Below are 27,154 nucleotides of genomic sequence, written 5' to 3'. Positions count from 1 at the left end.
TTAGTTTTGGTTGGTTGGACTCGGTGGCTTTAATAAATCAATTTGAGGTAGATTGCAAAAAAATTCAAGTACAATTGGGATTGCGGTTATAAATAAATTTCTGTCAGTAACTGCAAAGCACACATTCTTCAAAATCCTAAAAATGTTTCAGAAATTTTTGTAGGCAATTTCACTAATTTCTAAAGAGAACTAGATTTGTAAAAATTAGAAAACTAAAATACTGTCCGATAAGCTCTGTAAATGTTGAGACAAATGTTTACAGGTAAAAGACATAATTTTCTTTTCTGAAATTTTGAAAAATATTTGTTATTGCTATTATCTGGATTTATAAAAATAAATTGTTGAATTATTAATGAAATTATAAAATGTTCTATAATCGCGAATAATATTTTGTCACTGTAAGATGTTTTGTAAGTATCAATTGTGTATTTATGATTTTGTATGTATTTTTTTGAACATTGCTTATTAAATTCGCCGAAAACATTTATCCGGAAACACAAGCTACTTTTAACCTTTGTTTATGGTGATTTTGCCAACAACTTGATAGTTCACTATACGAGATAAATCTTCCTGCTAAAGAAAAAGAAGCTAAAATAAACCAAAACTATTTACTGACCCCTATATATTTGGACCTGTTTAACCTGATATCGGAGCTATTTTGATCTTGATTAAATCTGATCTCGATCTATTTGAGAGCTGCTGCGTAGCTGTATGGACCTGTTTAACTCTGATCTAGACTTGTTCGAGAGCTGTTCCATAGATGTTTAAGACCTAAGTTTGGTCTGATCAAAAGCGTCCTCGCTAACATTAACTTTCTTAAAATAAATGACCGGAAATATTTTGTTGCGACTCAATATTTTTTAAATTTTTATACAATATGTCCTGCAGCCAAATATTCAAAATAGCCGATTATTGCTTTGCATTCTTTAGCACGTGTACGCAGTAGTTGGATATGGGTCTGTATGAGTGTGATTTGAGCTTCGGGCTGCTGGATACTTTCCTCCCATTGCGTCAGCTGCTTTTCCAAATTGTTTTTCAAGTTAAAAATTTCACGAACAACCCTATTTTCGTTGTCATCCTTAAATGCGTCGGACCATTCACTTTGTGCTTACGGTAGAGCTTCAATTTTTCTTTTCTTTATTTATTTAAAAAATCGTTCGAAAAAACAACTTGTTCCTTGTCTATCTCGGACGCTAACAAAATCAAAACTAAATTTAGTGGCTTGTCCAAGCCCAACCAAGGCACACAAATTTTATCTACTTTTTTTTTTTTTGCTAAATGCCGCTTTGTGTTGCTGATTCGTACAACGTCGAAGTTTAGGTAGAGCTACAATTTTCAAGTGACTGTACGCTGATTTTAACAAACTAGACGAGTTACCTTCTCTAACATCTCTAGGTTTCATTCCGATCGTCCCGGGCACGCCACTGTTACATTTTTCTACCACAGAGGGCAAAACGTAGATCCATTTATTTTTTTGTAAATTGTTCATTATACGCTGGCTTTTGAAAAGTTAGTAAAGTAATGCATGTTTAACATACATCGAAGCCTGTTAAAATTTTTTACGAATTTATCAGATTTATATAAAAATATATATATTTGGAAAAAATAATAGTAAAAAGAAATGCCAAAAACATATTTACCGACCTACAATATAAAAATATTTTCGCAGTGTTGCCGATTCTTCCCGAAATCAGTTGCAACATTGAAATTTCAAATAGAATATAGAGTATTTTATATTTTCGAAATTTAACAACTTCCACACACATCTTGTTGGCAAAAAAAAATTTTTAGATAGATTCCGACACCAATAAAGTGCACTTTTTAAAAAAATATAGGCATAAATAAAATTTTTCTGTTACGATTTTTTAAGAAATGAAACATACTTTTCATTACGGTACAGCACTCATAACAATTTACATGTTAGAGGCGTTTATAAAGATTACATGTTTTATTCTAACTCACCATACAGAATGTATTGTCAAGTGTCAATCAAATGAAGTTTCTTGATGAAAAAATTACAAGAAAAAGTGTCTGAAGTTTGAATGACGTTTGCAGTGTTGAAATTATCCAAAATAATCCATATTTTTCTGTTCAAATGCTTGACTTACTCGTAAGTGAAGTGAAAATGAAATATTTTGCTTCTATGAATCGTACTAAATTAGAAAGGTTCTTGAAAAATTTGTTGGAAAATGAAAGTATTTTGTCTAAGCCAGTTACTTCAAGTGAAAGAAAATATCATCAATTTGTTAACTTACTCTATGCATGCACAGAAAAAAGAGTTAGGTTTTTTAAGAAATGCCGTCGACAGAATTTTGAAACAGCATGGAATGCACTCGTACAAATTTAATACCGTATCCGCTGTCCGTTAAGAAGATAAGTGTGGCAAGATGTTGTCAAATTTCGAAAATATAAAATACTCTATATTCTATTCGAAATTTCAATGTTGCCACTGATTTCAAGTAGAAGAGCAAAAGCAAAAATATTTTTAAATTGTACGTCAGTGCCAATTACCAGGTTTTATAAAAATACCTACTTTGTTTCTCGTTAAAGTTTTAATGCACACTCACGGGAAACCCTGTATATAATATTATTAATCTGGGTAATTTATATGAGCATAAAAAATGCAATTTAATAAAAATGTATGTTATTGTGTTGTACTATTACTCAAATAAACATAAATTATATAATATATATAATATATAATACAACATAATAAAGATATATGCAACAGAATTTGAATTAGATGCTACAGGGTATAAACAAAATATAAATAAACGAATATATTTGGATTATATTAGAAATCAGAATTTTTGAAATGATACAACCATATATATTATTATTTTTTCTGAAAGATCTTACAAAAACGTACGACTCTTATTGAGTGTATCATATACCTATTTTTAATATTTTGAAATTTATTTTAACTTTTCCCTTCTTTCTATTCCTGCATTCAAAGAAAGTTAAGGTGTCTATTGTTTATTTTCGTCGATTGGAACTATATGCGGTTGTTTTTTTACAGATGTTTTTATATATCTTAATGTACTTCTTGAGAGCCGCCGAATAATTCTCCTAATTTCACGTGTATCATCTTCATTGTCATGATTTTACTGCATTTTTTGCAATAAAACAATATCTAATTTGCACTTTCCCATAACTAATGTGGATTTGGATTTACTTCTACATTTTAAAAACTTTGAAGCTAAATATTGTTAAAACTTTTTAAAATATGTTCGACGAACACTTTAGTTTTCAAAACAGGGAAAAAAGATCTTTCGTTCTGTGACATAATATGTGGGGCGCCCTATTCAAAAATACACAACTTTATACGAAAAATTCAATTTTTTATTATTTTGTCTTTTTGTTGGTATGAATTTCAAAAAGTTGAGAAAAACAATAAAAGTTTCACATCCATCCTCAAACAAAAAAGCAAAATGCGGTGGAGAATTATGAGGAAACATCGTGTACTTTGCCGTTAACACAGTGTTAACGAAACATGTCACTCTGTTTATAAATATTTGTAAAAATCCTTGTGAACATTTTGTTCTCTAAAAAAAGCACCTTGGCTTTTTACTCTCAGCAAGGATCGACTGAAAATATCCAACTAATTCTTTGCCTTCGCTTGATAATTTGTCACCGTTTACTAACAACCATTGGTTTTTGAATCGCAGAACGCCCGTTTATTTTCAAACATATTTATCTGATTTGGTTCGCATTACGGCTGGGAAATTTAATCGATCCAGTTCCACCCGATTCCGTGTGTAACTCTGACCCAGTTCTAAGACTCCAGAGAGTTAACAGGCATGATACGTACACAAATATATCATGTACAAAATATAACGGCAAAGTAATGGTGTCTAACAGTGATGATTGTAATAATTCTTTGGTTCGACTGTCTACACAGCTTCATCTGTAAGGTAAGACAAGGTGTAATCAAAAGGTCAATGCCTACTTTCGCCTGTTCGACATTGTACTACTTTCCATTTCAAATTCGGTACATATTTCAATTTCAGGTAAATTTCAGGGGCTAAATAATATTTTAGAGTTTTCCACAATTTTGGAGAACTCACTAGCGGATATTTGAACAGTTAACCTATAATTTTATAGCACTCTATTACAATTAAATATTTTTGAAATTTTATCACTTGTGTCGCTACCAGTCTCCGTCTGTTATTTCTGTACGAATCTTTCAATTCTATAGGGAGAATTCAAATGAACGCGTATCGTAAAATAAAACGTAATGGGTAATTGCAAGCTTCCAAAATACTAAACATTAATTATATTGTGCCGTCACAAATATGTCTAATTTGTCGGTTATTTTGATTTTAAATTAAAAATATTAATACGTTCGGTTAGTAGCCATCAGCTTTTGGTATCATATCTATATTTCTTACCGTGTTTAATTTTTTTCCAAAATTTAACGGAGTGAGCCTTTTTTTTGCCCTTGAATTCACCTATTTATTTATTTATTTATTTACACTCCTCACATATACGTTATTGGTATAGATAGTGCAATACGCACTATTTTTTGTTGAACTTTGAGATACAGAGCAAAACTGAATGTGTTACAGTTTAACACTCACTCGTACCTCAGATGCCTTCAACTTTGACAAATCGAAATAGATTTTTCTTTCTTGGGTGCAGGTGAATGCCGTTTTTGGAAAAAGCATTCAGAGTTAGGTGAAAAAGTTAGATTATTGTTTAAAACGCCTTTTGGTTTTTTTTACTTATTCTTATTCAGCGTGTTTTCAGCTTGAATGTAATTGCGGATAAATATTTCAATAAATAAAGCATTTATCTAAATTTTTGGTAATATTATAAGCCAGGTCTCCCGAAATTAGTGGGCCAAACTATAACAGAATATTCCGAACATAATCCTGAGTTTCCTATACAGGGTGTCCAATAAATAATGGTCCAAGGCAAAATAGAAGATTCTTTAGGAAAAAATATTTCTTACTTTAGTCCAAAAAAGTTGATTTTTAACCGAGATATAGAGTGTCAAAGTTGAAATTTATTTTTTTTAAATGATTCCTGCAATAATCAAACTTTTCGCACAAAATTTGGCAAAATTGGGTTTTTCGATATTAGAAAGCCTTTTTCGTGAATAATTTTAGACCAAATTGCAGAGGGCGCTACTTACTCGTGCATTTGATACTTTGATCCGATAAAGTATGTAATGTTTCCTAAGAGATTAAATGCTTACTTACGTTTCCTTACAGTTGTTCAACGGCTTTGTAAAAGTGACCGGTCATATTTTGCAAAACGTCTCGAATTAATTGTCTTGGTTCTCTTTAGCTGCCTTCGACAATCTCGATCACTCTCTTTTAATTTTGGGTTATTTTCTTTTTCACGAGAACGCCTAATCACTTTATCGGAAACTGTTTAACTGAGAGGTTGCAAATGATTTACTTGGATGGTAAGATTCATTCTCTGTACTCCTCTTCCTATATACGTTTTAGCTATATACGCATTTGCAGCAATCTTCGCAAGCATTTATAATTTTATTTTTCAATTTTTCTGCTGTTTCCATTGGAGTAGCGTAAACCAAATTTCAAAGAAAAACTGGTCCACCTCTTCAAATCTACAAATGAAAGATTGCTATAAAATTTATGTTTGTAGCACCTTTTAATTGAGAAAAAAAAAACAAGCTCAGTTCACGACAACTGCAACCAGTTTTGTTAATAGAGGAAGATACGTATTAAAGCTATCACAAATGGGACACGCCGTACAGTTATTATTAATAAGTTAAGTATTATTCTTAAATATTGAAAATTTGCAGTTAAAATTAAATCTAATTTACACCTAAGGTGTAATTTTGTACCATTACTATTACGATAATAGCTAAACCAATAATTGCCTACTTCTGTCGGACAGAGTACACGTCACTAAATTATCAACTCTATGTATAGTTCTAGAAGTAAATGAAAATATTATGCAATTCTAACTTGTTGACTAAAATTAACAAATATCGTAAACAGTTTTGAGTTGCTTTCATGGACCTCTGCGATCAGACAGACGTAGGTATAAAAATAATACATTTGTTTTTCTAGAAAACTTAATTTGCTTATAAAATTTAGGGAAAAATTTCAATCGACCTAGGATACACAAAAAAATGTTAGGAGCCATTACAAATTCATAATAATTATAATAATAGCATAATAATAATATAATACATAATAATAATTATGTGTCATGCTCTGAATCTAGAAATTTAGGTATAGAAAACTATAAACTATATTTATATTTAAAGGCATTGGTTTCCTTTCGCTTCCTACTAACAGTTCCTCTAAAAAATAAGACTAATTATGATGAAGTGTTTATGGGGAGAGTACAAACATCACACTTGGGTTTATTAACGGCATTCGTCAATAAAAAAAATGTCTTTCAAACTGGCCAAATGATTAATGATCGAAAAAGGTAGTCGTTTGTTTCCATACTATTTTATTGACTCAGAAACCTTGTTGTCTTTTTAATAAAATTAAATTTAGGAATAACATGTACACGCTGGATCTTCAGTTTCGAGGGTATATCTCTTCTCATTCACACCACACTAAATTATTCGAATGATCGTTTACGTATAACGTTTATCAGCTTTATAATCAATCACCCTCTGATTTTAAAGTTCTAAACATTAACTCCTATAAACATACTATCAAAAATTACTTATTTGCGTTGGGATGCTACGTCTAGTTTTATAATCCTCATTTGTTATATCTAGTTATGATTTATTTCTTCTTTCCGTACGTGCACACTACACGCTCCTAGCGCTTTATGGTACGAGTTAATAAAAATAAAAAACAACGAAATAAAATGAAAAATGAAGAAGAAAGAAGAGACGCAGACTAAAGTTGTACGGACATATACAACGAATGGAGCATAACCATTGACCAAAAATGACTTTAAACTCACAATTGACATGTAAGAGACAAAGTGAAATAAGTTCGGAATGATAGAGAGAGAACAGAAGAGATAAGGAAGAAAAACAATTAACAATTTATATGCATTCTAAATTGTTTTCTAGTCCTTTTCGCTTAATATGATTTTAAATAAGTATTTCTATTTTATCTTCTTGATTTTAATTTTTACGATCCATAACCAATTATTATTACTATTTACAAATCTTCCGGATTCCAACTGCGTCAGTTATTTATAATTTAAACTTGTGGACCTAGGAGCAATGCAGAAGATTTTTACATTTTATTATAGTAGCTCGTAGAAGTTTCTTTGAAGAAAACGTTATTATTATTTTCCTGCCGAAATGCGCCATTTTCATTTTCCGAGTTTAATGTTTTAAAGTTTAATGATGAATTCTAATTTAGTAAAATGTTATTAAATCAAATAACTTCAAACAACCGACATACCTTGCGTTGCATAAAAAAATTTCTGTGAAATTTAATATTGTTTATATTTACAATCCGTTAACCGAAGCAAGAGCAAATCTAAACAAGTCCGCGTAAACAAATTTATTTATTTATAGGGCCAAAATTACCTTCTTCACAAACGAAAACCTGGTTTTAAAAAAAGAAGAATTAATATATTTGTGTTTTATTACAATTAGTCGCACTTAGTGGAATCACATGACTCCTCCATTCCTAGATAAAAAAATATACCATAGCGTGTGTTTTTTATTCTATTTTTTTATATATGACAATATCTTGGCCATTCTGGTTAATTAGCTTTTGATAATATCTTTTTACTACAAAATCAAAAAGCATTAAAGTACATATAGCTATTATAATTAAATAAGCAAAAATAATCCAAATACATATTTATATTACTGGTCTCCAACTGGAGAAGATTGAATTCTCTAATCTCTGCTTCTGAAGCTAGTTCTTTGATGAGGACTTTTTTGTTAATAATAATAATTAATTCTAATGACAACTTCTTCAACTAAATTATCTGGATTTATAATTGACGTACGGAGTTTGTTCTAAGATATCGTAAATTAATTGATACTTCGTCAATATTTGAGTTAGTCATACAGTGTTAAAAATTGTTTCGTATCTGGTTACGATTTTAATTAATTCTTCAGTCTGTGTAGTTCTTTATTTTAATGTACGTATATTTGCTGAAACATTAGATTAAGTATTATATAATAATTTGTTAGAGTTTTTACTTATTTTACCACTTTTTCGTCTATTGTCGATTGAATTCATTTGTTTAGAATGACTGTGTACTTTAGGATTTTTAAATTTCTAATATTCTGGATTAAGTCATTTATTTGAATTAAACACCAATGGTTAGCTATTATTTTTGCAGTTCCCAACTTATAGGGTGATCGTCCGGGGTTTTTATTTAAGTTGTGAAATTGTATTTCTCCGATGCGATAATTCCAAGAGAGCCCATCATCTAGGACCACATCCAATAACATTTAACTAACCTAACTAACTAACATTTATATTTGTTAAAAACATTAACGAGTGAGTTTTATCCTCATTTAATTTTAGCCTTCTTCTCCTTCTTAGAGTGTTATCCAAATACTTGCGTTGGCGTAGGCCATATGTTTTTGTTAATTGCATCATTTTGGAGATCTTGAATAGTTTGAATTCCATTGCCAAATATTCCGCAACCGCGAGAATTTCTTTCTTTCTGAGGATAAAGCCTTGGAATTTATTTCCTTCTCCTCTCATAATATGTTCAGTAGGATATTTTTCTAAGCTTTAGGATCTCGTAAAGTTCGCGATCTTCTAATTGTGCTTTTCGAAGAACTTCATTTCAAAGCCACAACTCTAATTTATTTATTGAATTTGCTTTTAATGTGCAGTTCTCTACACCATACAAAAGAACTGACCAAATATAACATTGGACGGTTCAGTATATTAGTTGGAATCTTATTTGTAAGAATTTTTTTTAATTTACGGAAGTTGTTCTTGACTGTCCTATTTTATATCAAATCTCTTGTTCTGCATCCTAAATTGGATTTAACATATTTCCCAGATATTTAAATTACGTCACATGTTCAATATTCTCGTGAGTTACTCGTATTCAGGTCCGTGGAATATCAGTCCTACTCATACGCTTATATTATTTTTTATATTTATATTAATTTTCAAGTCTAATCTTGTGCTTGTTTTGTTGAACTTATTCAATAGTTCCTTTAGATTGTTTCTATTAATCACGATTAATGCCCCTACGGTTATTGGAGACCGACTGATGAAACAATCTTTCCGAATATAGATTGTTCAATGGATTCCAAACCTTAAAAATCTAGTTTCTACAATAAAACTGAATCAGTGTTTGGCACTAAAGCTTGTTGACGAATCACATGGAAAAAATACTAAGTATTGCTTAAATTTCAGGACATGTCAGATAAAATATAGCTTTTATTTTGAAAAAAAAAATCCTCAAGAGCTTGGCAATAATGGGATGGAGAAGAGTTTTATGTGATTAAAATGTCTCCGCTCAGCGCACAGAAAAACTAAGATATAATGCGTTAATTGCAAATTGCCGGCTTTGCGAATTAGCAATTTGTAAAAATGGTGTGTAAAAAAGTGTTGTAGTTCTTAAGAAAGAAATAAGCATTTTTTATTTTTACAATTTGATTTTTAGATTACTTAATTTTTTTTCCTGTTTTGCTTCTTCAATAGAAACTTTGTTATGGGCTATCCCCAAATTTTATTTTTTTTTTGTATTCATTTTTAGGTATTATAGAATATAATTTTTTGTAGAAGTTATGAGAAAATAATTTTCTTTAAGTAAGTAAAGACCATTTTGTGGTCAATTTTGGAAATAAAATGGTGTCAGTGTGACCCTACCAAATATGTGTCAAAAGTTGGACCTCCCGGGTTAACTTTATCGTAGTCTCAAAGCTGTCAGCTGTAAACCAAAACTTTTTAAAACCGCTTAAAATTATAAACTTATCCTGTTTTTTCATTTCAAACTAATGTTCGTCTGTCTCATTTATCCTACGGACTTTATTTGGAGGGTACAATGAAACAGTATGTCGCTAATACCCTCACAATAAGACTGCTTTCGACTAAAAATGAAAGTTGAGCCAACGATTAATTAAATTTAGTTCTATTTTGCAGTTCCCGATGAAACTGTGGGATCCTGGGTTAGAAAATGAGAAAACGAACTGACAAATTATCCCAGAGATATATAAATCCGATTTAAAAGGACAAGCAATATGAAAGTACTCCCTCAATGTACAACCACAAAGAAAACTGGGACTAGTGCAATGATTTCCGTCTAAAACAGCGTACGTACCTAAACGGATATGGATGCACACTTATCTGACAACGAAAAACATTATCTCTTACGTAACGCGATTACTCCTACCATTCAAAAATAAAGCGCACGATTCCGCGCGATAATAGATATTATTTGTTAATGGCATTGGAAAAGTTTTTGCGACAGGTTTTGATTCGATAGCGGAAAAATGACAACGAAAATCGAAAATTTGGAGGAGCTGGTAAAGCCGCATTTAAAAAGTGGAGAAGTGGTCCAAAGTTACGATGTTAAAAGGCTGACTGCCCCTGGTGAAAATTTCGGCTCTCTTATGTTAAGGTAGATACTTAATTTTAATTATTTTTAAAAACGCATATACAGTGAACGACTAAAATATGTAACATATTCATTTAAAAATCAGGTAATGGATTTCAAGAAACGTCCATCATAATTTTTTTTGCGCAGTTTTTGCAGTAAATAGAAAATATACAGTGTGGACCAAAAAGTAGATGTCCATACAAAATTCATTTTTTAAATGAAACCCCATTTTTTTATATACATTTTCAAATGTCACTATGCCTGTAGCACACCCTATCTGCTGCTTTTTATAACCAAAAGAATAAAATTTAATTTTGAAAAAAAAAACAAATAAACGGGTAGAACGAGTGAAGTCCTTGAATTGGCACAATCACATTTCCTATCAGTAAAGAAAGTGAATTTGGAGCATCTAAATGAAAACTAGAGAGGCCTGTTTCAGTAGTTTTTGCAGATCGTTTGCATTATTCGCGATTAAAACTGTATCGTGAACAGATAAGTGGCTAGTACCACTGAAGTTCTTAAATTGTTACAGTCACATTTCTGTCAGTAAAGAAAGTGAATTTGGAGCAGCTTAATGAAACCCAGAGAATTGAAATTATAATTTTTATTCGAAATGGAGACAAGACGTTTGTATTTTGTTGAACGCCAAATAGACCCATTACAATATCCACAGTGAGTAAAATAGAGAGAAATTTTATGTGAAAGAAATTATTTTATTACTTGTTAAAAATGCCCACCATTAACTTCTTGACAATGTGCAAATCCGTTTTAAAACCCTGTCAAAACAGTACTGAGAATATTTTCATTAATTTGCTTTATTTCATAACTAATTCAAAATTTTAAATCATTTATATTTTGTTCTTCTTCTTATAAACTTTTGATTTTAAATATCCCCAGAGGAACAAATTCAGTGGAGAAATATCTGGAGATCTTGAACCCTATTCTAATCATTCCCTTCCACCAATCGACTCTCCGGGAAATACCGCGTTTTAATATTCGTGCACTTGTCGAGCAAAATGGGAGCACAATCTGAGTATCGGGCTCCAATAAGATTTTGAACGAAGAAAAGTCCAATAATTTTGTAATTGAAAATCCCAGACATTTATTTGTTGCGGATGTTTATGATTTTATCTCATGCATTGGGACTATTTGGACACCAATACCTAGAATACCTTTAAGTTGCACGTTTCCATCATAACTTCACAAAACTGTAGTTAGCAGTCGGGATCATCTTCGTTTAGCTCCTGTAGTAATGCAACCTTCTACTTTTTCTTTTAACATGCGCAAATCTTCATTTTTTTGAAGCTAATTCAGAAAATGCATGGGATTATCCTTAATTTTCTAGGAATTTTCTCACGATCTTACTCACTGTCGATGTTGTAATGGATCTTTTTGGATATTCTGTATTAAACAGATGAGTTCTTGAGTTCTAGTTTTGTCTCCTAACTAATAAATTCTCTGGGTTTCATTTCAATTTCGGAAAGCGTAATGATCATCAAAATGGCCGGAAAACCACTGAACGTGGATTTTAAGCAGATTTTCGAACCCACATCTAATAAATCTGATGATGAGGTGCAATAGTTCTATAAATATGTAGACATTGGCGTTAAAAATTACTAAAAAGTCACTCTCACCCTGAGTGGGAATGCAAATATTATTAACTATATTGTACATGGTATTAAATCAACAATTGTAGACGTAATCAAAGATATTGCACCAAAGATCCGAAAGCATAAGAGGCAGGAGTGAATGACTAGCGAGATTTTGGATTTGATGGAAGTCCGGAAGCATCAACCAATGTATACCCAAATTCAACTAGAGATCCGGGTTAAGGTTAGAAGAGCAAAAGTACAGTCGATGGAAAAACGCTGCGATGCTGTTGAAGCTTTCCAGAACAAAGGGGACTCGTTTGACTTATATAATAAAGTCAAAGAAATATCACACGTCGAGAATATGGAAGAATTACGTCTTCAATCTTTTCAAAAAAAAATTGGATACCCGAACCAACTTGTAAGCTCTTAACCGAGGGACTATCTGGCTCACCTCACCTCATATTGAAAGATGAGGTCGTTTATGCACTTAAAACTGCAAAAATGCATAAAGCGCAGGGCACAGATGACATTAACATCGAGGCCTTAAAGTCATTAGATGATAAAAATGTGAACATCTTGGTGAAGTTATTTAATCGTATTTATGACACAGGTCGCATTCCTTCAGTCAATAGTCAGTCAACATTTATAATGGTCCCGAAGACTTCCAATGATAAAATGTCAAGACCACCTCTTAATTGCTTTAATGAGTTATCTTTTGAAACTGCCAATTCACACCAGAATATTCAAAAAGTTGGAAGATTTGAGTGGGAAACGCAGTTCGGGTTTAAAAGTGGCCTTGGTAAAAGAGACGCAGCATTCTGTAGGGTCAAGGTGGCAACAATGGATCAACTTTTGTTTGACACGCTGTAGCAAAAAAGTTATGAAAGTTATAACTTTTCATTTTATTTTCAACAAACTATGGCTCCACTACTTTAATTACCCACGATTACTTTTTGACATAATAGGTTGGTTGCATCATGACGACCATTTTTTTTAAGTTTGCAAATGATCCATTGTGTACTAAGGTTAGGGTACAATGGCTCACCCCTAAGTAAACAATGGATCACTGGAGTACATAATGGATAATTATTTTTATAAGTATTAAAGAATGGACATACTAAAATGGATATAATTTTTTATTTATGTTTATAAAAATAAAACAAATTCAGGTATATAAGTAATTGGTTGACAAATCCCTTATTCGCTAGATTATAATTAGCAACTATATTTTGAGACTAGGTACTAATAAGTCAAGTACGAATAGGTAAATGATAACTCACTCTTTTAGTAATAACTAAACACATATCACTTTGGTAACGACTAAACTTGAACAAAACATAAATGACACCTTCTTGATTCTCTAGGTCATAACCAGTAACTAAACTATCTGACCTAAGGACTAGAAAAAAAGAACACAACGAAACTTAAATTAAAATTGAAAATATTGTTGATTTCTTACATCTAGGCGCAATAACTATCGACATAAATATAACTTCTGATATTAGAGATCATAGTAATAAACAAACAAACAGAATTAAAAAATGACTTAATTAACGTTGAGGGCAGATAAATCTAATGGGAAACTATAGAAAGACTGCTGTCTTGAGGTACTGCCCCTACAAATTGGCTTTGGTAATATCAATTTGACGTCATCTTCTTTCACGAAAGATATGTCAGGCATATTGGGAACTCGAAATTTATTTATTTATTTATGTGCCCTGTGCTTTTGACTTAAAATAATACCGTCTTAATGTTGTAAACGGAATTACAGTTGTTCCAGACACTTTGCGGAGGCTATCACCCATTTCAATTCTTAATAAAGCTGCCTTCATACTAGCTGCGGTAGTGTTACCTCTTGTTCGCGGCCTTTCTGGACGTGGCATTCTGGAAACAAACACTGCTTGAAAAAAAAACATCTAAAACTTAAAAATTAATTTACGACCAACTCTCATTCTATTGGGTACACAATGGATCATGATCCATTGTGTACTTACGAAGACTGAGCCATTGTGTACTAGGACGCCATTAATATTTAAAAATTGTACCCAGCCGTAAATTAAACATACTAATCAAAAGTTTCTGCAGGAAAATAAGCCTAATTAAGTACATTTTAAGGCACGTATACCAGCACTAAGTTATAGATATGAAAATACATGATAGAAAGGTTCAAGTCTTACCTTCTAATTCGTATTTTTGCAACCAAGAACCAAAAACAATGATCAGCACAAATCAGCCTGGCCAACGACGCACACCAAATAGTTCGAACGAGTTCCGTTGCCGAATAGAAGTAACGAGTGAGAGAGAAAGTAGATATCTCTGTCCCTTTCGCAGGAATAGCGTGTGAGCCATTGTGCACGCCCTAACGATTGTTGCCACCTTGACCCTACTCACTTGTCTTGATCAACGTAAGGGTGTGCACCTACTATTTGTCGATTATAAAAAGGCATTCGACAATATCACACGTGATGTTCTCTAGATATTGCTCCATAATGATGATATTGATTGATGATAAAGATATTCGGATAATACAAAATCTGTATTGGAGTCAAACAGCTTGGATCACACTGGAAGGGGAATCTGTTACAAAGGAGTTTGAAAGACTCAAGGTCGCTCGCCAAGGATGCATCCTATCACCCATATTGTGGTATGCGGAAAGCATATTCACCGATACTTTGGATGAAATTGACTGTGCAATTAAAGTAAATGGCATTCTAATTAGTAACCTGCACTATGCCGATGACACTGTCATATTTGCTGATAACAGCGAAGATTTACAAATGATGCTGAATAAAATAGACGTTGTTGGAAAAAGCAGGGACTTGAATATAAACATCTCGACTAACTAACTAAACATATGATCATTAATAATCAGCCAGCAAAGAAGTCAACTATTTATATTAATAACGAATCCATGAAGCAGGTTAAATCTTTTAAATATCTTGGCATTGCTATAAACCATGCATTGGATCCACAACAAGAAATTAAATGCCGAATCCAACAGCCAAGTTAAGTTCAAACCCTTCCTTTGTAATTAGTCTATTTCGTTTAAGATCCGTTATAGAATAGTGCAGTATTATGTATGGTCGATATTACTTTATGGCATGGAAACCTGGACCTTAAAAACATCGTCAAACAATAGGATAGAGGCATTCGAAATGTGGTCACTAAAGAGAATGCTCTGTATTTCATGGGTGGATCCTGTTCGCAATGAGGAGGTTCTTAAAAAAGCTGGCATAGAAAGAGAGCTTTCTGAAATAACTAAAATACTCAATACTCAAAGGAAAGGTATCGGACGTAAGTAGATTTCCTGGTTGCGTAATATAAAACATTGGAAAGGTATAAGTAACACTGGTGAGCTTTATCGCGCTGCTGTCAGTAAAACCTTGTCTTTGAGATAGTTGCCAAGGTTTTCATTTAGATGCGACATATTCATTTTTTTGTACTGATAGAAATATATTTGGGACAATTTAAGAACTTTACTGGTGCCAGCTACTTAGCTGTTGATTTAAAAATTACATTTCGATTTTCTATTCTTTGAACCGTATCAGGGATCGGGATTCGCCAAAACAAGGGAGAAGATAACAGCATTTCCACACTAATAAAATTAATTTAAAAATTAGAAACTATTCGACGCAGAACTCACTTATCGGCAGCCGCTGGCCGTCTCCTCGTTCTCACAAAAGCGCCGACTTTCCCGCACTGTTGCCACTACTCTTTTTTTTTCTTGAAACCACTACAACTTAAAAAATGGTATTTCATTTAAATATAGGGACTTGGCATCAACATCGTCTTTTGAAAATATATATACTATGTTTTTTTTAAATCCAATAACCAATTTTTAAATTATATTTATAATTTTACTTCACATTGAAACTTCCACAATTTTGACTATTTTCATAATAACGCGCTTCGCTTCGAAATTTCTTTTTCTCTGCTTTTCTAGAAGACGCATTCATCTCGGCACATAATATGTTTTGCTACAGTCCTAGCATTTTAACGTTTATTTTCATTCAGTAATATAGTAAAACCATTCTCATAAAACGACCACTCATTTATTAACGATCGTATTACAACTTTATTTATTGAAAATACGTTATCCTAATTTCAGTTTATATTTATAGACTTTTCGCTTTACCTATTTTAAACTTTAGTCGCATTTTGAATAGTGGTCGGTTAACATCAAATTAACTAATCGTAAATTTAATAGACAAAATAAAAATAAATTGAAAATCGAATAATAAGTATGACCGCAAAAAGAAAAGTCCACTGAGTCCAAAAATGATAATTTTCTGGAGAAAGAAAACAAAATTTAAAACAATAGGGAGCAGATGCTTTTCCAGCTTTTCTAGCTTCCAACTATTTTTTTATATACAGTTCGATATCTAGTTATGTTTAATGGCATGACTGCATGTTTATTCCGCATTTCATATTTTTTATTTATAAAAGAAGTGGATTGAGTTAGTTTTTAAAGGAAATTATACATGACCATAAAAAAAGAAAATCTGAACTTAGAAATCCGATTTTTAAAAATCGCTTTGATCATCGGCCACATCCTCTAACTCAGGCTCGTTATCTGAGAGAAAGAAGTTGACTGTAGTACTCGTTAGATCAGAGGGCAGAGGGATAGGCCTCTGAGAGCGCTGGTTGGGCGGGCCCTTGAGGAACTGATATGTTTGATCTTCTCTTCTAGTTTTTCCGTTACTCTTTTATTAATGATTGAATGAATGATTGAAAGTCAGGTTAGGTCAGGTCAATGGTTTTGCATTTTGTTTTACAAAACATTAAGTGTTTTAGTACCCTAATGGGGAACTTTATCGGATTGGTCCGGGCAGCTTCAATATTGTCTTTCCAGCTGTCTGAAGTTTCAGTCCTTGCATTTTTTGCCGAGCTTTATGGCTTGTCCCAATGTAAAATCTTTTTAACTCAGCAATTACATAGTGGAAGACCTAAATGAAGGTGTGGTTTTTATTTAATAGCCTTATCTCGAAATCTAAAAGTGTTATAAAAAAAAGTTTGAATACAAAAATTGTTTCTAGTAAAATGACATTTATTTTTTTTGCATTATTTGAATTGTCATTCAGTTACGTACACAATGGTGAAATGAAGTTACATTTTATAAAACGGAACACGCTATATTTTATGACATAAATATCTATATATCGGTCTCTAATGCACCATTATTAGCGAATATCCCCGGGATTGAGGTTATGTTAGAAAGGTTTTTATTACGTTGCGTATTAACATTTAAGACATTTTTCTGCGTAACATATTTTAGAAAATAATACTTTTTTCAGACAATATTAAAAATTGAAATATTTTTATAATATACTCAGTGTAGCGATGTTTCGCGCAATGTTACTTCTTTCATTTTTTGTGAATTAGACACCCTGTGTATTTTTACATTTTCGGATAGCCCATTAAAAGACCAATCCAACGAGATGAACATTGGCTTTGGAATTTATTGACGAGTTTTATTAATTCCCAGGCAATATTAACGCAAGTAACTAAATTTCTTAGCTTTCTGGCTGGCTCTGAAAGCATATTATAAAAAAATGTTTAATTAATTTTAATTTTGTCATGAGTCGATATTAATATTACATTACATTACATTACATAATCGAAAAAATATGCATTACTGGAATATGTGGAGTATGTGAGATAAATAAACAAGGTAGAACAGCAATGCAATTTTTAGATTTATTAGGAAATAATATTGAGTCTCTTATTCGGAATACTATTCCTGAAATAGAACATTCAAATTTAATTTGGCAACAAGATGGCGCTTTTAAAGATCGAAATGCGACCAAACAATTCAACATTAAATGTTTCGTAGCTCGGGTTATCCATCAGGAACCGCATTTGTAAAATCGCAAGTTTAAGAAAGTTGTATTCATTAAGACCAGTGGCAAAGATCCAAGCGTAGAAATTTCTATAGTAGAGCGCAACCAATACTGGCTTCCTAGGGGAAAAATCCTAATGCTGACTCCTTCACGGGGGAAAATTGAACTGCACTCAATAACAGACGAGACAGATGAGACGCTTAATTTCGCAGCAAGTTAAAGAATACATGACCATAACCATACTTTTTTAAACATGCCAAAACAACTAAATAAAATGGCTGCTTCTATTGGAAATGTAGATCTCTACATTTTATGAAACAAAATTTGATGGTCTAGGCAAACAAACGCCTTACTCAAATCTAAAAATAAACCTATGGCTCGAGCATGAGCAAATTCAAAAATGGCCACTTGATTGGTTGTCAAATATGCATGGTGGGTGGGCAAATAATTGACATTTGTTTATATCACCATATCACCATATCAAACAGCTAGAGAAACTGGACAAAAGACTAATTGGTCGATACGTATCTAAATCGTTTAGATTTCCTTTATTTGCACTTGTTTAATTAGAGCTAATTTGAGCTGCTTATTAAATAGCACAAAATTTGTCTGTGTATTTTGTGTCACAGGGACAATATTATGATTATTTTCTTTGACATTGTTTTGACAGAGGATTTAAGCTTGCAAGTACAAATGATTGGAATTACGATTATCAACTACTATTAAAATAATTTGTAAAAAGGAGTACATTTTATTTTTAGTAAGTGGTAATTAAAATTATTTTTTCTGATTTCTTTTTTAGCGGCCAGCCTACTAAACGACCAATATTTTGATTCTATTCTAATATAATAAAAGATATTACGCGAAGAGAGACTTCTCAACAGTGTCAAACTTTTTTTCTACTCTCTACTCTAAAATACCAAACTACGCACTGATCAGGCATGCGTAGTATCCTTTAAAAAAGTATTTTAATCACAGCTTTGGTTAGCGGCTTTGACTTGGCACTCAGTGAATCTATTCGTATTGTTTTGTAATAATGTATCCAAAAACGAACGGTCCTAGAAAAAGTATAGTACGCAACAAGTTTCTGCAACAGTCATTCGCTCGGCTTGTGCCTAAAAAAATTCGTGACTAAAGTCTCCAGGTACTCTAAAACTATGCACTGATCAGGCTTGCGCAAGGTATCGCTTTTTAACATTAGCTTACTTAATTGCAAAGTTTTTATCTACTTGTATAGATAATATATTTACAAATTAATATTTTTTAAGTGGTCGATAGCTTTATCTCACATCGCATGACACAAAAAATCAATTTTAAAAGACAGAAACTAGATGACAATCATTTGTAGGTATAAACGAACTTTCTGTAAAAAATAAAAATGCTTTTATGAACAAAAATGGGTTTCAGGCTTATAATATAGACAAATGTAATGTTGAAGCGTAATGCTTAAAACTTCCTCAAAAAGTTTGGTGGCACAAAGAATAAACCGGTATCAGATAAAGATTTAAGATTGGATAAAGTGTCATGATACCTATAAAGGTAAATATAAAAATGAAAAAAATCATCTGACGATTTACTAAAAAGGTCCATACAAAACAATATGAAGACTAAAAAAATAGAATAACAAGTCTTAAGTGTATGTGGACTATAGATATAGCAAATAAAAATAACAATTTTTTACTTACAATTGTACCGTCATATTAGATGTAGTTGCAATATCAACCAAAAAATAAAATAAAAAATCAAACTTAGTAGTGGTATCGATTAAATTCCAGACAATGCTGCTAAAATGCGAGTCAATGAAATAAGAACATTTGTCCTATGCTATCAACGATTGAAAATGGTTTTCAATTAATGTTTCGCAAACAATTTAAGAGGAAATTTTGATATGTAATTCTAAAATTGTAAATGTCAAATTTTAACCAGGGCTTAATGATTGATAACTAAGGAAAAGAAAAAAAAGCAAAAAAATATTGAATCTCTCTCAGCTTATAAACAGTGTTGACTAACTATGATTAATATCATAAAATTTTGTAGAAATATTGTTTCAAATGTCATGATAGCAATTACGGCCGCATTAGGACCATTTCATTAACTCAAAAATAATGTGCGTTACTCTGGGCTTATGTACTTAATAAATGTAACTTTTTTCCAAATGTCTAGGACAGTCCGTTTCTCTAATACCAAATCTCGTTGTTCTCGCTGGGACAACTTGTATATTACATGGTAAAGTCAGAAAATTTGAATTTTAATTGGAAAATTTGGGAGGCGATTTGTTCAATATCAAAGATTTTAAAAATCAAAAATCACAATGTTTTTAAAAAATGCTCCAAATGACAGGTTTCCGTCCATTAGAGCATACGCAATAATGGTGCGTATGCAATAATATTTCCAATTTGAGAAGAACAGTAAATAATTGATTAATTGTTAGGGAGTCTGGCTTTCTGTGTTTCTAAAATGACGAAGACCTTCTTTGCTGATGCATTTTTATACCTGTTATCTGCTTTTTTTCAATGATTTTGATGTTCTAATTTTGATGAATTACGCTATCTGATGTTTTGAATTCTATAGACCTGCTCAAAGCCGAAGAAAAACTAGTTATAAAATAACGAAAGAAACATTCTTAATTACTAAATTATTTCTGTTATGATTACATATAGAGGAGGATCCAAAAAAAAAATGCAAATGAAAATAGACTTTTTTCTTATGGAATGCCCTGTGTACTGTACTCTTATATATGTTCCCTTCAAATGCTGATTTAGAAAATACTTTACACATTATTGTCATTTTTGATATTTAAGTCAGAAAACGCCAAAAACTAAAATTTCACTTAGTAAGCCACGGGTCGCCATTTTTTTTTTCATTCGTCGTTTGATTATATGTTTTGACGTATTTATTAAACCATTTTGAGAAAAGTATTTTTGAATTGTTCAATATTTAATATCTACCATATAAACAATAACAATTATTATTAATATGATTATAAAACATTCAGTTCTGCACATATGTAGCGCTAGTTTAGGTTTTCTATAGCTTGATTAATTCATTTAGGCTGACTAGTATTTATATAATTTATTTCAGGCTTAATTCCCTCGTTTATAATATTAATGTTTTGTTGCCTAGTAAATCAAATTTTGTTTTTTATGACCGATGATTTCTGGAACCATAAAATCTGTCTTCCGATCCATTATCTATATTTACTGCTGAGATTACTCGTACCACATTGGGTGGAGGTGCTCCATCTTGTTACCAAATAATTTTGACAGCTTCATTCATTCATATACTCTTCTATATTTTCTGATATAATCCTTTCATATGTATCATGTGATAATCCACGTAATGCACGCATATTATGCATTAATGCATGCATATTATGATATTATTCAGTATTTCAAAAATTCTGTTTTAGTCCTCAATAAACTGTTTTATATATTTCAAATTTTTCATTTTCGAAACAGATAACACAAACACAAACCTATCATAGTAATAATTAAACAAACAATGGAACGACTAATGAAAATAATGGCGAAGCATGCCTACTAAGTGTAATTTTGGCATTGTCTGCCAAAATTACACTTACACTTACACTGTGTATGTGTGTGTGTGTGTGTGTGTGTGTGTGTGTGTGTGAATTGGGGGCTTTGCGGATGACGTTGCGGCTACAATAGAAATGGACAGTGTCGAAGAAGCAGAACTATTAGTTCGGGAGACCACTGACACCATCGAAGCCTGGCTTGAGAAACACCACCTGACACTTGCCAAGCAGAAAACAGAGATGGTTGTACTGACTTGACAAAAATGGTTCCCTAAACCATTCACCGTAAACATGGGAGGTACAACTTTGACGTCAACGAGAGCTTTACGCTACCTAGGGGTAATGATAGACGAAAAACTATCTTACCGTGAACACCTTGATAGTGCATGCCAGAGAGCTAGCAAGACGGTATCCAGCTTATTAAGGATCATGGCCAACACGATGGGACCACGAAGCAAAAAAAGACAAGTCCTTCGCGAAGTAGTTCACTCAGTACTGCTCTACGGAGCAGAGATATGGGCGGACATCCTAAAGCAGAAAACATACAGGCGCAAAATAGCAGCAGTGCAACAAAGAGGCGCTCTTAGGGTTGCCTGTGCATACCGCACCGTCTCGGAAGCGGCAATACTGGTCATTGCGGGAGCAACGCCTATCGACCTATTAGCGTTTGAGAGAGCCAAGCTCTATGACGCTAAAAGTAAATGCGACAACTTCAAGGAGGTAAAAACAAGGATAAAAGCGGAAACTCAGCAAGAGTGGCAGGACCGATGGACGACGGGGGAGACGGGCAGATGGACGGAGCGTCTGATAACGAACAATTGACGACGCCGAACACACGTTCTTCGAGTGTGCTCGGTGGAAGGACTATAGAAGTAGCACCGAAGAGATCATAGGTGCCAGGCTCTCCCCCTCAAGTCTGGTGACGTCTATAATCAAACAGGAGGGAAACTGGTCGGCTGTTGCAACCTACGCACAGCGCCTTCTGAAAGATAAAGTTTCAGTTGGGGCGCAACACGGACTGGATTGATGTAATACTAACGCGGTTCCAATCCAGTCCTCCCCCTAAGTTTACGATGACGGTGTCTTTTGAAGATTTTTTTTCGTACCTCTTTACAAAAAAAAAAACACAAACACACACACACACACACACACACACACACACACACACACACACACAGGTAATCATATATATCCCACTTCCTCCTGAAATTTATTTTGAACTATGAAGTTTAAATACATTAAAAGCGTGAAATATTCTGTTGACCTGAGCTTATATAACCTAATTCCAAATCAGGTCTCAAATTTGCTGTTAACAAATTTTAAAGTCAAAATAAACCCATTTTTATAGACCATTGTTTTTATTCTGATTTTTAATAGTGTTGTGATCGATATCTTCCAATTTTTTCTTGTTAATTTTTTTTATTTGTTTTGTAATAAAACAGATTTTTATACCTATTTATTGTAGATTTCATTGAATCGTATACATTTTCTTTGTATTTGGACGAGATTTATTTTTTGTATATTAAGAGAGTCTAATAAAGAATCTAAGAAAAAATATGTTTTTATATTACTTTTTGTTATCACCCTGTATATGTGACTATAACATGGAAACAAAAACTTTCAGTTGTACCCTACAACTTTTACGTTAAACTTTTTTTATAATCTGAAAGAAAAAAGTTAGTGGGTGGACATTTATAATGGTACACCCTGTATATATTTTAATTCACATCAATTCACGGTTTAAATAATAAATAATTATATATCATTTTCAGTGTTATTTTAAAGGTATTTAATGAAGAAACAAAAGAGGAAAGAAGCGTAAGCACAGTAGCGAAGTTAATGCCCCAAGATGAATACGTTCAGAAAATGTTCAACAGTAGGATTTCTTTCCGCAACGAAATAAGGTTTTACACTACAATTGCACCATTATTCGATAAGTATCTAAAGGATAAAGGCGTGTTGGAAGGCTTGGATTTTATTCCACAAGACTTTGGTAGCCGCTTAAGTTTGGATCCGGAACTTGATGAAACTGATGACGATGTGGTTCTACTGCTAGAGAATATTAAAGTGCTGGGTAAGTTGGCAGTAGCCTATTTTCTGTAACGTCAAAATAATCCATATTTTATTGTGTAGGGATTTAAATTCACTCTCTAAAAACTGTATCTCGAAAGTAGTATCACAGAAATGTACGACTAAATTGGTCATATAGAATTGGTAGTAGTGCTAATTCAATTCTCTACAGGGTCGGTAAAGTCAGTAGGTTAGTAGTGTGGAAAAATTTCTCAAAAAATTATCCATTTTGAAAGGAACTTATAACAGGTATTAGGAGCTATCAGTTGAAAAACACTAGTAAGAGGAAGATACGCTTCATTTTAATTATACAGGAACATGTATTTCTTGAATATTGTTTTGAATATAAAGAAATATTTTTACTTACCCACTCAATTGAGAACAGGTTAAAACTCTCGATCAGTAGAAACATGCTGTCTTAAAGCTTAGTGTATCATAATCTGATGCCAATGACGTAATGACAATAATTATGATACCATATATTAATGTAATTTTTTTTATTACAAATTTGCAGTCCAATGAAATAAAAAAGTATGGACTCGTTTTTCTTCTGAAATCGATAACTTAGCAGTAAATGGTTGTAGAAACTTATATTGCGAAGCAAGTATTTCTAGGACATTGAAAATCAATCAATTGTACGTATCTGAACAGTTTTGATGGCTTCTCAACAATTACAAGTGATCGGGTATATTTCGTAAAAAATTAGTTCGCTACCTGATAAATGGTCATGATTGTAATAATGGTATTAACGTTTTTATCTTCTCGTGGGCATTTTTGGGCCAGTAAATCAATTCGGTACGGGGTAGTAATAAGGCAATTGAAACCCAAAATATATGAAAACACTCTGTTATATTGCTTACTGTATAATGGTAGTTATATATAGTAGTTATATAGTTTCAATTATTTACATCACTATCATCCAAGGAGATGATAATTAATGCTTATACGTTGTCTCAAATTTTTTTATAATTATTTTCTACTTTAAGTGCATTTTTGGGTTTATGTTATTGCGTCTAATTTTGTTTTAAAAATTCGGCTCCTATCATTTCTATAAGATTCTAATCGCGGTGATAAGGTAATGCTGACTAAGGAACTGTTGCAATACCAATTTTTGCTGTCGATATTGGTGCTTTTTTAGCTAAAGTGCGGCGATAACCAGCATTATAATAAACTATTAGGGAAGGGTGGGGCAAGGCGGCCCACTTAAGCTTTTTATTATTTTTTATGGCTTTGAACCATTAAGTTAATTTATTTTATTTAGAAGAAGTCCGTTGTGCCTCAGGGTGGCCGTCGTGCCCAACTCTCCACTATTTATAATGTTATATATAATAATTATAATTATTTATTAAAAAGTATTTAATTAAAAAAAAAACGTTACTGATTAGTAACTATTTTTCCATAGATTAAAAAATTTGTTATTGGTTTTTATAATATTTTCGACAGCTCTGGCTTAGGCTAAATCCGTAGAATTATCCAAAAAAAAACACTTCCAATAAATTATGATTCGGTTATAATGTACAAATATACAAATAACCAGAATTTATAACTATTAGAAGAAAAAACCAAAAAATTAGTTAATTTTTGAGGGGGGCCGCCTTGTCCCACTCTCCCCTACGCTGCCAAATGCGATATTCCGAAGAAGAGATTTTTTAACCAAATTTTCAAAAAGTTTAGTTTTCATGTCCGGATGGCAATTAGATGCAGGTACATTCAGAATGCAGTTCGATGAGAAATTTGACCACCTTGTCTTTGTAGTGTCATATGTTTCGTTTTTCTACGTGAAATTGATGAATTTCAGTTGAATATTTTTGTCTCAATGTCATCAATCGCAGGGTCTTCTCTTCACTCTGCATCGCAGTTAGTAAACACTTTCTTCCTTGTTTTCTAGTAAATCATTATCAAGGAATCGACACAAGAATGACCTTCGAAGACCTGCAACCTAATTTTACGATAAAAAATATAAATTATTAGGGGATTTTCTTTTCAATGTTAAAGTCTCGGGAATATTACAGTAAACGTTTACTGATGTGTTTTCAAACAGTTCTTGAAAATGCAAGTACCTACAAGTAATACGTGCAATTGTGCGATAATAAATATAGATTAATAAAGATGAAAATATCTAAAAATAAATAAAGATAAAAATATAGGTATCTAAATTTTGCCTTCATATACTCGTAAACCGATTGTCTTGCAGTATATATTCAAATGACACTTTCCTCTTGTTATGTTTCTCTCCTCCATTCCGCCGTCGAACTTCAACTTCAACCCACAGTTTAAATATAACAAATAATGGCTGTAACACTACTAATGGCAAAGCGTAAATGATTTTAAAATTTCCAAGGTGTCGACTTGCAGAAAATATGAAAATGAACAATATCAAAATTAATGTATAAATGCACAGGAGGAAGTCATGGTATCGCATAAAAAAAGAAAACCTGGGCTCTAAGCTTGCTTGAAATGATGGTGTGTTTCGTATAACTCTCAACATACGTATTTGAAAATTAGATCAACTAGCACTATTCTTTTTTCAAATTACTAAAGTAATTTTTTATAAAATATAGAGGTGTGGTATTAGAGATAGAAATAATCATACATTTCCAATAGAAAGTAGCAAGACATTGAACAAAGCAATGAAATTTTAGAGAAGAGGTTAGGAATACCGCAGAGTAGTATATTGGGACCAATTATATTCATTTTTTATTTGAACGACCTATTAATTGGTATTGATAATTTCTTGGTTGCAAACTTTGCGGATGACATGACCATTCGTGGAATTAATTTGTGGTAGAGGTACATAAATGAATTCTAGAAAGGAACCTCATATATAAACGGTATGGACAAAATTAAATTTAAAAATTAATTGTCTATTGTGCTATATTCGAATCTTTTGTGCTATAAGCAGTAATATTTAAGGGTAGTGATTCTGACATAAAAATAGTTTTTATTCTACTAGCACTGCCCATGTAGGATGTAATTAAAACTCAGTGTGAATTAATACTAGAGAATAATTGAAGAGAATGTTTTAAACCATTAATTATATCCTTGGATGATAGGATTCTTCTGATGACTAATCTTATTTAATATATATTTATTAATTATATAATTACAATTATACAGTAAGCAATAATTGTTTTTCGCACTATAAACAGAAATTTGTGTCAACCGCAAAAGATGTCAATAATACAGAAATTACACTTACACACTTACACAATAAAATACATGAAATACACAATGAAATAACGTGCAATAGTATGGCTATTTATATGTTTCTATTATACTATTTTTGCTAAAAAACGTTTATTATAAAAAATATTTTGTTTTTAACAATACGCTTTAATTTAGAAAAACCAAAAATCAACAAAAAATGTAAATCCCTATATATATATATATATATATATATATATATATATATATATATATATATATATATATATATATATATATTTATATACATATATATATATATATATATATATATATATATATATATATATATATATATATATATATATATATATATATATATATATATATATATATATATATATATATATATATATATATATATATATATATATATATATATATATATATATATATATATATATATATATATATATATATATGATGACACT

The 27,154-nt window shown here is 31.8% G+C and overlaps 1 protein-coding gene across 6 annotated transcripts in view; it reads left to right on the top strand.

The window, feature by feature from the left end:
* The window catches only part of LOC132701389 (uncharacterized), a 52,004-nt gene that overhangs the window by 18,752 nt on the left and 6,098 nt on the right, over nucleotides 1-27,154 (top strand). The window contains exons 1-3 of one of the 6 annotated variants that reach the window (XM_060669259.1): nucleotides 3,758-3,914; nucleotides 10,026-10,195; nucleotides 23,235-23,523. In XM_060669259.1, coding sequence (XP_060525242.1) covers nucleotides 23,289-23,523 — 235 coding nt within the window. In that variant the 5' untranslated portion in view covers nucleotides 3,758-3,914; nucleotides 10,026-10,195; nucleotides 23,235-23,288. Of the gene's footprint in view, nucleotides 1-3,727; nucleotides 3,915-10,025; nucleotides 10,196-10,229; nucleotides 10,504-23,221; nucleotides 23,524-27,154 lie in introns of those variants that run through there. The other 5 variants (XM_060669260.1, XM_060669257.1, XM_060669258.1 and 2 more) reach the window with 5 other exon arrangements.

Source organism: Cylas formicarius, unplaced genomic scaffold (assembly GCF_029955315.1).
Source record: "Cylas formicarius isolate icCylForm1 unplaced genomic scaffold, icCylForm1.1 PGA_scaffold_4__25_contigs__length_36172078, whole genome shotgun sequence".
Taxonomy (NCBI): Eukaryota; Metazoa; Arthropoda; class Insecta; order Coleoptera; family Brentidae; genus Cylas; species Cylas formicarius.
This window is presented reverse-complemented; position numbering and strand designations above follow the sequence as displayed.